The sequence below is a fragment of the Lepidochelys kempii genome, chromosome 26, assembly GCF_965140285.1.
Source record: "Lepidochelys kempii isolate rLepKem1 chromosome 26, rLepKem1.hap1, whole genome shotgun sequence".
Classification (NCBI taxonomy): domain Eukaryota; kingdom Metazoa; phylum Chordata; order Testudines; family Cheloniidae; genus Lepidochelys; species Lepidochelys kempii.
In genome coordinates this window covers 13,364,951-13,377,700 of record NC_136405.1, presented here as the reverse complement: position 1 = coordinate 13,377,700, position 12,750 = coordinate 13,364,951, and the positions used below count along the sequence as shown (strand labels likewise).

Genomic DNA, 12,750 nt, shown 5'->3' with positions numbered 1-12,750 from the left:
AATCCCCCTCCTGTCCGCACATGCCGCTTTTCCACCGCCGCTGGGTCCCTGGCCCGTTTCCAGGAGCGTCCCGCTGCAGGTGGGGGCGTTGGCGGGGTATCCGCGCTTCTGCACAAGCCTCATGGGTTCTCACACGCCGTGAACCCTGCCTTGGAGTGGCCACAGCCGGCCAGGGGCTAAGAGAACCCTGGGAAATGCTCCCAGAAATGCCTGTCCCGTCAGTGCACTGCCAGCGTGGCCGGGTGTACACGCCGGTGCTGCGCGGACGCTCCCCGAAGAGCGTGGGTAGCCCGGGCTCGCCCGTGCGGGTACGCGGCCTCGGCTGTACCCCGCACACCGCCTCTCGTTTTCTCCTTCCTCCCAGCCCGACGTCCCGCTGGTTTTCCTCTCGACTCGCAAGTCCCAGCTGGATGGGCTGCTGCTCCCCTTCCTACTGTTCTCTCAGGGCCTGGGGGTGTCCCGAGTGACCTGGGAATACCAGGCCTATACCCCAAGCCTCAGGTAAGGCTTAGCACTGGGGTTACAGGCATCTGTCTTCTGCATGGCCAGCACCCAGCCTGCATTCAACCTGGCCAGCCTGCACTCAACCTGCTTCTCGCCTCTCCTGCTTGTCTTCCCTTACTTTCATTCTTCTGGCCTCTCCCTGGGAACCCTTCTCCCCCCGGGAACGGGTCCCCGGGGGACCACGGGCGGTGGGGCTGGGAGGGAGAGGTGGCTGTCCTGTCTCCGGGGGCGGGCCAGGCAGGATTGGGCAGTTGGGAGGTCGGGGGCGCTGGCCTCTCTGCAGTGTCTGTGCCTGTTTTATCTGCAGGGCCCTGCTGAGCCGGCTGGGAGGGGTTTTCTTGCCTCCCAGAGCGGAGCACATGCCGGACAGCGAACGGGGCGCGCTCTCCAGGGCCATCCTCACCTCCGTAAGTGGGGTTCGTGCGGCTGAGCCATGAGCCAAGGGGTGGGACTGTACTCTGGCCCTGCGTGGTGGGGGGGGCGGCATAGTGAAAGCCTTAACCAGTAGTTTGAGACTCCTAAAGCACTTGGTTAAGGATTTCATAGCTGACTAGGAGACTTAGACACCCAGCTTCCATTCCCGTCAGTTGGAGCTCGGGGTATGGCTCAGTCCCCTCCCCAGCTTTGCAGATGCCAGCAGTTGGAGGGGAGGGGTGCAGGTCGCTCCGGAGTAAGGGTTAGGATCAGAACAACCCTCGCCCTGCTTAGATTGACCCTCCTTGTAGAGTGAGCACAGGTCTGGGAGCCAGGACCTCCCCAGGTTTGATTCTCGTTCATTTGTTAAGCACCGCCTGGGCACTTAGCTTAATTCTGCCTCTGCCACTGACTCACTGCAGGACCTGGGCCGAGTCGCTGACCCTGCCTCGGTTTCCCCACCTGATGAGTGGGGAGGGTGCGGGAGTTGTGTGTGAACCCAGTATTGTTATTTAGGACAGTTGTTGGGGGCTCGTCCAGGAATCCCACTCCTTTGTGAAAAACCAGAGCGAGCCCCCCAGAATAGCTAGCAGCCCAATGGTTAGGGCACTCAGCTGGATGGGGGAGACCCAAGTTCGAACCCCCGATCTGAATCCGGCAGAACGGGGATTTGAACCTGGGCCGCCTATGTGCCAAGCTCATGCTCACATTGGCTATTCCAGGGTCTTGCTCTGGCTTTTTGCAAAAGGACATCTAAAGTTCTCGCTTGGGTCCCACATGGAACGGGGTCTTTAGATCGTGGTTGGTTTATTTCCTGCTAAATTCTCTAGGATTTATGTGGGGGGGGCAATCCGATGCCCGCTGAGCTCCGTGTGAGTCTTTCCATCACGCTTCACATCAGGCCCCTTTGTGGAGCGTGGCCCGACCTTTAGGGGATTGCGTAGATTCTTCGGTCGCTCACGCAGGACTCTGCAGGCATCAATCCCGGATCTTGCCTGGGCAGATTTAGGGCCTGGTTCCGGCTAAGAGCCATGGGGTGGGCGGGGGCTGCCTGAGTGGTAGTTCCTGGTGGGGTGGAGAGCAGACGTCGCGGGAGGACATTGGGGCTGGATCTCGGGAAGTGCTCCCTGGCTGTGAGATCTGTCGGGCCATGGGATTGCCTCCCAGGGGGATGGGGCCTTTGGCCTGTGGGAAGAGGGGAGGGATTGGGGGAAGCTGAGACTTGGGGGGCAGGAGATGGGGTGGGGTGGGGATGCGATTGGCTTGGGGAGATGTAAGGAATGAGGGTGGGCAGCAGGGGTGAGCCCGACGGGGCCACCCGGGGTGGCGACTGGAGCAGACATTTCTAGGGAGTAACCACCACTTCTCTGCCACCTGGCAGGGGGCGGAGGGGGGGATATTGTCTGCTCCCAAGTCTTAGGGCGAAGGGGAGCTCGGCTGTACCCTGTCTCCAATCCCATGAGGTCCCTTCCCACCTGCAGTACATCGAGGAGCTGCTGAAGAGCCGGCAGCATCTGGTGATCTTCCTGGAGGAGCCCGTCTCCGGCGTGTCCCGGCTCTCCGCCCCTGGCGGGGAGTGGCTGTCGCTGGTGCTGGGCGCTGTCCGTGCTGGAGCTGTCCCCGATGTGATGCTGGTGCCCGTGGGCATTGCCTACGACGTGGCCCCCAATGCGTCCCATGGCGGGCTTTCAGTAAGAACTACTAGCTGTTAAGGGGAGTGGTGGCCAGAGCAGAGCAGCTGGGAGCCAGGACTCCTGGGTTCCGTTCCTAGCCAAGGGAGGGGAGTGGGGTCTAGTGGTTAGAACAGGGGGCCGGGAGCCAGGATTCTTGGGTCGTGTTCCCGGCTCTAGTGAGGGGTGGGTCTGGCATAGACACTGACAGTTCTGCCCTACGCTCACCCCCTTTCCCTTCACTTGGGTACGTGCTCTGCACCTTGCAGGGGATCCCCCCAATAAACCCACTTTCTCCTGCCCTCCTGATCGGGGCACCCCACTTGTAGCTGTACCAAACCCACAGTCCTGGGCATGCGTCTCTGTTGTGACCCAGATCTCACCCCTTGGCCACTGCCTCTCTGGTCTGGCTGGGCTATTCCCAACAATCCAGCTCCTCTCCTCAGACACTGGGCACCCAGGGCAGCGGATCTCTCCAGGCATGGTCACCAGCCCTCTTCTCTCTCTCTTCTTTTTTTTTTTTTTTTCCTGCCTGCTCCCTGCCTCCAGTATTGGCTGACCAGCTGCTGGCTCTGGGAACCAGGCCAGCTGCCTTTCCCAAAGGTCTGGAGGGGGGCACGTCCCAAACCTCTGGAAGCCGAGGGCTCTGGTAGCCACGACTTTCAGTTCTGCAGAGCACCTGAGATCCACGCCCGGGAGCCCCCAAACTGAGCAGGGGTGTGGGCGCAGGGCAGCTCCCCTCCTGCAGAGCGGGGGCGTTTAGGTTGAGCACCCTGCAGAAGCAAAACTTCACCTGCCTGTCCCCTCCGATCCTCCTGCATCACCACCTGCAGCTCTGCAATGGAGCAGGCCTGTTCCTCTACCGAGCTAATGTGCCTTCTGACTGATAGAGGCGATAAACACCACCAGCGCCCGATTAACAGACTCTGCCCATCTGCTCTCCTAGGGCTCAGCTCAGCCTTTTGGCCTCTGGTCCTGTCTCCTGGCCGTTCGCCGAGCCCTGGGTCGGGAGTTTGGCTGTGTCCGGGTGGACTTTGCACAACCTTTCTCCTTGCAGGTATTGGGCAGCCTTCTGGGGTTCTTGGCCTAGGGCTTCTGACTGTCCAGGTCCAGGGATTTGGCAATTCCTGGCTAGATCTTGGGGAATCTAGTGGCACAAGATTCTTGCGTGTCATGATCTTGGTGGAATTTGGGGACTAGGGGTATGTCTCCGCTGCAGGTTCGAGTGAGCCTGAGGAAATAGACGCAGGCTAGTCCGAGCCCAGACACTGCAGTTAAACAGCGAGAGCCCTGCAGCGCTCCAATGACCCGAGCGAGCGCAAGTCTGTCTGCCTGGGCTGGTCGGTGGCCAGCTGCTGTGTAGACGTGCCCTAAGTGGCTTGGGATGATTGGCATGGGGAATCCGGTCGTTTTATGTTTGGGGATTGGCCTGAATATATGGAATCCAGGGACCTTGTGGGGGCCCCACTGCGTTTGTAGCTTGGGATTGGGCAGATGGAGGCCTGGGGAATTCGTGGCCTCGCTGGCAAGGCTTGAAATTAGCCGAATGGGCCACACAGGGTATGTCTCCACTGCAGTTAACCTGCAGCTGGCCCGTGCCAAGTGACCTGGGCTCACGGGGCTGTTTAATTGCAGCATAGACGTCTGGGCTCAGCCACTGAGTGCAAACCTGAGACAAACCTGCAGCCGGAGCCTGAGCTGGTTTGTCTGCACTGCAGTTAAACAGCCTGAGCCTGAGTCGGCTGGCACGGGCCAGCCGTGGGTGTCTAGTTCCAGTGTAGACATACCCCCAGACTCCTTGGGTGGGCCACGGAGGGGAGCGAGGAGGGCGCAGGTTAGCGAGCGCAGTATGGGGGCTCCCTTAGCACCGCCGCTCCTGATCGGCCTGCAGAGGCCTTGGGAGCCTTTGGCTGCCTGGTGTCTAGCCAGGCCAGTAGCGATTCATAGATACTAAGATCAGAAGGGACCATTGTGATCATCTAGTCCGACCTGCACAACGCAGGCCAGAGACTCTCACCCACCCACTCCTACGAAAAACCTCTCACCTATGTCTGAGCTATTGAAGTCCTCAAATCGTGGTTTAAAGACTTCAAGGAGCAGAGAATCCTCCAGCAAGTGACCCGTGCCCCGTGCTACAGAGGAAGGCGAAAAACCTCCAGGGCCTCCTCGAATCTGCCCTGGAGGAAAATTCCTTCTCGACCCCAAATATGGCGATCAGCTGAACCCTGAGTATATGGGCAAGATTCACCAGCCAGATACCCAGGAAAGAATTTTCTGTAGTAACTCAGATCCCACCCCATCTAACATCCCATCGCAGGCCATTAGGCCTATTTACCATGAATATTTAAAGATCAATTAATTACCAAAATCATGTTATCCCATCATACCATCTCCTCCATAAACTTATCGAGTTTAATCTTAAAGCCAGATAGATATTTTGTCCCCACTGCTTCCCTCGGAAGGCTATTCCAAAACTTCACTCCTCTGATGGTTAGAAACCTTCGTCTAATTTCAAGTCTAAACTTCCCAATGACCAGTTTATATCCATTTGTTCTTGTGTCCACATTGGTACTGAGCTTAAATCATTCCTCTCGCTCTCCGGTATTTATCCCTCTGTGTTCCTTGATCCCAGGAGTACACAGCAAACAGTCTCTTCAGACGGAGCTGCTCGCAGAAGTCCCTGGAGGAGCTGCTTCTGCCCGTCATCCTCGGCAAAAGGTAGCCCCAACCCAGATCCCAAGGGGGGCAGGGGGAGCTGGGGCCATTGGTCAGAGAAGACTGCAAGGAAGGGGCTGCAGAAAGACCCTCTGGGTGCATCGGGCGTGTCACGAACCCCAGCTAGATTCACAGCCCGTTTAGCCGGAACTGCTCCAGCTCCCACTAGCAAAGCCCCGCTGGGACCCTGTGCTCTGAGCTAGGCCTGGATACCCGCTCTGCTGCTGAGTGGTGTCCCTTGTCCTCTGGGGTGACTGACCCTTGCTGTCGGTTTTAGCAGGAGCTCAGCCTGAGCCTGGATGCCCAAAGAGCACGGGAGGGGCACGCGTGGCCCGGGCGGCTCGTGATAGAACAGAGAGCCTTTCACCGCCGCGTTGCTGGCCTCGCTCCAGCTGGCTGTGAAATGGGTTTGCTGGGTTTCAGGCCGGTCCTGGCAAAACCCACCCGCCCTTCAGCAGAGAAGCCAGGGGCTGGATGGGCTGCTCCCGAGAGGTGGATCCGAGAGACTAAACCTCAGACCTCAGGGGCTGTGCATGCTCAGGTTTAGGGTCCCTGCCTCTGAAGACTGGCCATTGCCAGGGGCGGGAGCCAGGCCTTGGTCCAGACTGGCAGTTCTCTTCCTAGCTCTGGCCTGAGGCATGGTGAACGCACCTGGGGGAAGCGTGCTTTGCCACGGCTCGTGCTCAGTGTGTCCTGTAGCTGGAAGAATTGAGCCTCTAGGGCTTCCACCGGCCCTGGGCGTTTGCGTCTCTCCTATGTCAGCCATAGGTCTCACCTGTGTCGTCCCATTTCCGCAGCCCCGACCTGCTGGACTGGGAGAAGTGGGAGGAGTGGTACCCAGGCCTCGGCGCTGCCGCGGAGCTGAAGGCAGAGGAGCGAGTGCTAGTGGGCAGACTTGGCCTGCACTCCCTAAGCGGTAGGTGCTAACTCTGCGCTGATCTCCCGGGTGGCCGGATTTGGGGGAGGAGGCGTGGGAGCGGGGAGCCCCCTTCCCACCCCCCCTTCCCCCATTCCCTGCCTCTTTCCACCAAGCTGTTGAACTGAATAACTGAATGTGTCCCTGCGGGAGCTGGGAGCCGGTGGGTCTGCTCAGCACGGTTCTCTGGCAGAAAAGAGGATGGAGCAGGACTCTCTAAACCCACACGTTGGGTCGGTCTGTGCTGGTTGTCTCCACTGTGTCTGCGTGTCCTGCCTCCGCTGGTCTGAGCGTCGGGGGTCTGTCTCAGCGAAGCAGGGTGAGTGGAGGAAGGGGGCTCGTTTGGAGACTGGCCATGGGCACAGGCGGGGCTGGCCTTGCCCTCAGCAGCAGGAGGTCTGTGTACCTGGCCCCATAACTTGCTGGGGGAGGAATGGGAGGGTCCAAGGAGACACCCTTAGAGGATACTTCACTCCATACTCCCCATTTAGGCCTCAGCAGTGAGCAGGACCCCTATGCTCCAGCCACGCTGGATGGGACCAAGGCCTCTGAGGGAGCCCCAGATACCTGGAGAGACGGTCCTGGAGCCTTCAGTCTGCATTGCCCCTGCTGGAGGGGGCCTGTCTTGGTGTGGCCAGGAACTCGGTGGGGTTCAGTGGAACCTCCCGGCAGGACAGGTGGGATTTGTAAGCTCCACGCAGGGCCAGACCTCCTCTCAGTTACACTGCGGTTAATCCAGAGTCACTCTGGATTTACACCAGATTGAGGTCCAAATCTGGCCCACAGATGCCTCCAGGGCAGCCGTTAATGGAACTAGGAGAGAGGCAGAGCCAGGTTCCCAGCTCCTCCCCTTTCTCCATCGTTCTGCTGTTGCGAGGCCTTGGTTTGCGCTGTCGCCATTGCCAGGGGGTAGGGGTGGGGGGTTGTACCCGACGCGGCTGTTCAGAGAGGGGAACCGCACGGATCTGAGTCACAGACTTCAAGAGGAGCTGCCCAGCCGGGGGGGATCCCACTAGTGTCCTTAATGGACGAGCGCAGCGGCCTCCCTGCGAATGCAGCCACGGCTCTGGCCCAGGTTGCGTGAGCTCCTTGGGGCGGAGTCCTTCCTTGCATGATGTCTGTACAGCACATGGCATAGCGGGGCTCTGATCCCAGACTGGGGCCTCTCGGGGCTACAGCAATGTAAATAACACATGGAAGCACATTAGCAGGAACGTCCCAGTGCGCCCAGGGCTGGAGCGCTGAGAACGTCGGATCCTTGCCTGCCCTGCGTCCAGCGGGCAGGTGCCCGGAGCATTTCAGAGCCAGGCGATCCCTTACAATCTGCATCTCCTGCATCTTTCCTATCCCCAGACTTGGGCTCCATCATTTCCTTCCTCATCTAGGCTCCGTGACGAGAGGTTCTCCAGCAGCTGGGTCCGAAAGCAGATCCCTTCCCTGTGGGAGGAGGAGAGGCGTGACGGGCTATGGGAGCGCTCTGTGGCAGGGTTAGCTGCCCTGGTTGGACAGGCAGCTTCCTTGCTGGGGGTGGGAAATCGGCTGACCCTGAATGGGAAGCAGAGGGGCCTTCTCAGAGCGTTTCCCCGGGTGATTGGCCTTGTCTCATCAGGCTAGCGTCCAACTCCATTTAAAAAAGGCTCTGGCCAGACCCTCCTGTTCAGCATCCATCGGGGGGTGCAACACTGTGGGGCTCCAGCTGCTGACGCGTCTGTTTCCCGGGCGTCTCCGCAGGCGCTGAAAGAGAGATGGGGGGCGGGAGAGGGTGCAGCCTGGCGGATCCAGCAAACCCCGCTGGCACCAAATCAGCACCCCTTTGTGGGCAGGGAGCCTTGAAAGACAACCCCACAGTGGTGCCACCGGACGTTTCGGGTTGCAGACCCACGGCTCAGCAGAGGCCAGCTGCTGCCTGCCGGTTGCCTAGTGCTGTCACTTCCTGGGAGCCTGTGGGAGTTTGGGCTGAGGAAGGAGGGCTCTGGTTTGGGCCCTATCTGAACCCCAAGGTCTCCTTGGCTGACTGGCCTGGGCTCTATTCCCCGCCCTGCCGCTGGGTGACCATGGGCAAGTCACTGCACCTCCTCGAGAGCGACCGATGGAAAATGCTCGGCAAGGACTAGGCATCAAATCAACTGGACAGGCAGGGACTCAGGACTCCTTGATCCGGCTGCACGAGCTGTAGATTTCTTGGGTCACTCTGAGAACTTCCTCTGCCCTATTCCCTGCTCTGGCCTGGGCAGCTTTCAGAGATCAAACGCACGGCTCATCCCTCTTGTGATGGTGGGAGTTCTGGCTGCCGCGAGGCAAACTGGAGCGGAAGATTTTACCCTGTGCTGAGACTGGGAGAGAGGGTGGGCTCAGCTTTTCCTACTGAGCACAAAGCCCCTGAGAAGGGAAGGATCGTTGTCCCGGCAGAGTTTCCAGGTCTGTTTTTCAGGCCTGCTGAGCTACTGTCTGGTCTGAGAATCAAGTGACTTGTCCCAGGCCAGCGAGTGGCAGAGGGGATTTAAACCTAGATCTCCTGGCTCTCATTCCAGAGCCTTCACCGCAAGTCCATCCTTTTTCTCACCCACCGAGAATTAACTTTATTCCCGAAAGTTCAGCTAGAGAGCGCAGAAGCCGAAAAGTTCCTCCGAGGGAGGCTGGGGAAAACAATAGGCTTGTTAAATTGCCATCGCAGTCGCCTGGTTACATAAAGGCTGCGTTTCACGTGTCGCGCTTGTGTTTCAGTTTATCGCTCTCTCCCGTGGTGGATGTGACTTTCCAATTATCTGTCATTTGAGTACAACACTCCACACGTGCTAATGCACCGGCTGCGTGACTGCTTGCGCAGAGCGGCTGACTCCGCAGGAAGCAAGAGCCCAAACAACAACGCGGACGGGAGGCAGGGCCTCTGCAAAACAGAGCCTCGATCGATCGCTTCCGCTGTGCGGAGAGCTGCCCGCAGCGAATCAGTCCCCTGTAGGGCTCGGTTCTGGCAGGTTAGCTCTGGTCCCACGGTAAATTTCCAATGGAATCTTGGGGATTTCTTTCCCCTCCCTTTCTCCAAACAGCTGTTCTCTCACTGTATCCACTTCATAGCTATATCACCCACCAGAGCTCAACTCCTTGCGGAGGATAATGGTGTGATTTGCCGGTGGATCACACTGCCACATGATGCCACTGAGGCCAAGAGGCGAGGATTGGAAACTTTGCTAGCTAATGAACAACATCCGCACACACCCGTTTCTGTAAAACCCCATGCTTCAGGGCGCGAACCAGACACTCGCGGATAGAGGTCAGGAAGAAACTTCCCTGCTGGGCAGGTTATTCCATCAGTGTCCACTAGGGAGCACTCGTGCTCCTTTCCTCTGAAGCAGCTGGTTCTGGTTTCTCACAGAATGGTTGGCACCCTGCACTGATTCATTCCTAGGCAATTCCTAGGTTATCCGCTGCTGCTCCCATGAGAACTTACCTTTTCTTTTAACTCACTTTTCTTTTAATTCTTTTTAACTCTTTTAATTGGGTGGTTTTACACAAGGAGCCAGAGTCGTTTTGTTCCAGATTCACCCCACCATCCCCTTCACCTCTCTCGAGTCCTCCAAAAAGTTCTCTAGCAAAACAAGCCCAAGGACGACAAGACGTCCTGATGCTGCTGTTTCTGAGGTTAAAAAACAAACCTGAGGAAGAGAAAAGCACCTTTTTCAGGCCTTTCTTCTTTATACAGCACAAAGGCCCAGATGCCATTTTTTTTCCACATTTGCAGGGGACCTTTAACGAGCACCATGGTTCAGGTTCTGTTAGCAGCAAACGTCACTAGTTGCCTAAGGGTTCTCATGCCAATCTGTGCCTCTTTGATGGCTCGGAGCAGATTGCTTCCCATTATGCCTTGGGCATGGCCAGCTGGATCGGGGCTGACAAAATGACCGTACCACCGGATAGGCCTGACTTCTGAGACTTTCACCCGTGAACTTTGCCCTTTCAAGTCCTCCTTTGCAGGCAGGGATCCTCCAGCACCAGGTTTTAATCTTTGTCTGACTCGCAGCCCCAGCCACGGGAGCCCCTCATGTCTGTTGCCAGCCGCGTGTCCTCTGGCTATGCTGACGCACTGCCAGCGTGAGAGCCAGCAGTTGGCAGGACAGGGCAGGGGCTGGGCTTGATGCAGCTCCTGGTGCTGCACTGGGCAGGTTGGCGACGCAGGGCTTTGAAGGGCTCTGAAACGCTTGCTCTTCATTACGGCTGCTGCAGCCTTTAGATGGTGGTGTTGGGGTAGTCCCTGCTCTTTGCTACGTCTGCGGTAAATCGGGAGCAGCGCCCGGATTCTGCTCCGTGTTACACCCTCGGGCAGTCAGAGACGAGCACCCGTTCTGCTCGGTTCGGTGCTGCTGGAAACGGGGAGCGTGGAATTACTGGCTTGACACTGAGCTCCAGATCTGACCCGTTCTTTCTTTCCTCTCTTGGGGTTCCTCTGCTTCCAGCAGAGGATAAATGCACTCAAGGCTCCAAGGCGCTCTCATCTCCTGGTGCTGGGGGTCATGGCTGGAACGTAGAGCCAGCTGGAGGACAACAACCCCATTGGGCAACTTTCAGGAGGCTGACATTTGTTTTCCTTCCACGGCGCCGTGACGAACGGTGGTGTGAAATGGGACGAGGTCAGAACGCCTCTTGGGCTGGCCAGGTTTGGGATCCCTCCTCCCCTGGTCGCTGGACGCGAGCGGAGGCCCTGCCCTGGATCTCCCAACCCTTCCCGTTGGGCACCCTGCGCCGTACGCTGATTGAAAAGGACGCAGAGATGGGGCTGGAGACGCTGCGTGGCCCCGTGTCCTGCACGTAGCATGCTCTGCCTGGCCTGACGCGGCTCGTGATCCACGCTGATCCCTCTCTCGGCAGTGGTCCTGCTGGGGAAGATGCTTTGCTCCATCTCCCGTTCTCTCCTTCTTGATGGGTTTCTTCTGTGCTGGGTTGGGTTCTCCAGGGCTTGCAGGTCAGTTTTCCTCTTGCGTCTGCATCGGCGTCCATGAATGGCACCCGCTGAGGGAAATAGAGCTTAGCTGCTCAGAACAGCCTGTCATCCTTTTCTTCTGGAGATCTCCGAGCCTTGCAGAGAAGAGGCAGCATCACCTGCATTTCACAGCAGGGGAAACTGAGGCACGGAGCGGCCAGGCACCTTACCCCAGGTCACACAGAGAATCGGCCGCAGATCTGGGGACGCCACCGAGCCCGTCCCAAATCAGTGCTGCATCTGCTCTCCTCTCCCATGGCTCTGACCAGTCGCCTGGCTCTCCCCGCGTGGGATCATTGCCACATCTGGCACTCGGTGTCTGGGGTGTGTTTCTAACTGACTCGCTCAGCCGCAGGTCAGTGGGCCCAGGGATCCCCGGGGGAGGGTCTCCGGTCTGGGATGATCACAACTGGTCTGGCCTTAAAGTCGGTGACTTTTTAATCCATCCATCTCCTTTGCCCTGCCTCCATCCCTGCTCCCACCGCAGCCCCGCTCAGGGCCCATCCCACCCACGTACGTTTCCTGGGGTCACAGAAATGTCTTACCGCAGGGCTTGATCCTGCGAGGCGGTCGCTGGGCTTTCCCGGAGGCGCTCGGGCCCTGGCTAAGGATCCCCCCAGGGTGAAAGAGAGCGAGGAGGGGACTGTGTGTCGAGGGGGATAACGGGACACTCCTTGATCCCCTTCCAGCCGGCGTCTCCTGCTCTGCCGTCATGGCCGTGGCGATCATGTCTGCACTCTTGCTGCACAAACACCGTGAGGTAGGGGGAAGCGGGAGGGTGCGGGGCCTGGAAGGAGAGGGAGGGGTCCTGGAGGCAGGTGTGGGAGGAAGCTGCTTGCTTTAGGGGGTGGTCTGACCGAGGGGGGCAGGTTGGGGATGACCTGCTGGATGGTGGTTTCAAGGGCCCTCACGTTACAGGAGAGCTGCTATCTGGATGGTGGTTTTAAGGGACCCCCCCCTTGATGGAGTCAGTGGCTGAATGGAGGTTTCGGGTCTTCCCGTCTCCATTGACAGGGAGGAGGGGGGGATTTGTCGTTCTCCTTTCGTGGGGTGCGTCCTTCTCCCAGGCGATTTTCCGGCTCGGGGCTGGTTTCAGAGCTCCCTTTGCCTGGGGGGAGTGGATTCTTCGTCTCCCTTTCTCTGTTGCCTGGAGGGGGGCATGTCCTGCTGGCTGGTGGTTTCAAGCCCCCCCCCCCTTTCTTTTTCTTCCTTTCTCCCCACCCCGCCAGGGCGTCTTCCTGTCCCGGCTCATGTCCGACTTCTCCTGGCTGGTGGAGGAGACCCTGCTGCGGAACTGCGACGTGGGCTTCTCGGGGCGGCTGCGCGACCTGGTGCTGCACGCCCTCTGCCTGCTGCGGGGCTGCGTCTCCCTGCACCGCCTCTCGCGGGGGGACGTCCTGGTGGCCCCCAGGGAGACGGAGGCGGCGGTGAGGGAGCTGGGCTGTCACAGCGCCGCCCTGCTGCCCGTCTTCACCTGCGAGGCCGTGGGGGGTGAGTGACCCGGCCGGGAGGGGCTGCCCACAGCGCCCACACCGTGCGTATGGTTGTTGGGGGGC

At 59.0% G+C, this 12,750-nt stretch overlaps 1 protein-coding gene across 2 annotated transcripts in view; it reads left to right on the top strand.

Annotated features, from left to right (window-relative positions):
• LOC140903513 (glycerol-3-phosphate acyltransferase 2, mitochondrial) overlaps nt 1-12,750 on the top strand; it is a 133,654-nt gene that overhangs the window by 115,935 nt on the left and 4,969 nt on the right. For both annotated transcript variants that reach the window (XM_078850644.1, XM_073324879.2), the window contains exons 9-16: nt 365-501; nt 812-911; nt 2,400-2,609; nt 3,535-3,645; nt 5,221-5,306; nt 6,101-6,219; nt 11,884-11,954; nt 12,424-12,685. In XM_078850644.1, coding sequence (XP_078706770.1) covers nt 365-501; nt 812-911; nt 2,400-2,609; nt 3,535-3,645; nt 5,221-5,306; nt 6,101-6,219; nt 11,884-11,954; nt 12,424-12,685 — 1,096 coding nt within the window. The remainder of the gene's footprint in view (nt 1-364; nt 502-811; nt 912-2,399; nt 2,610-3,534; nt 3,646-5,220; nt 5,307-6,100; nt 6,220-11,883; nt 11,955-12,423; nt 12,686-12,750) is intronic.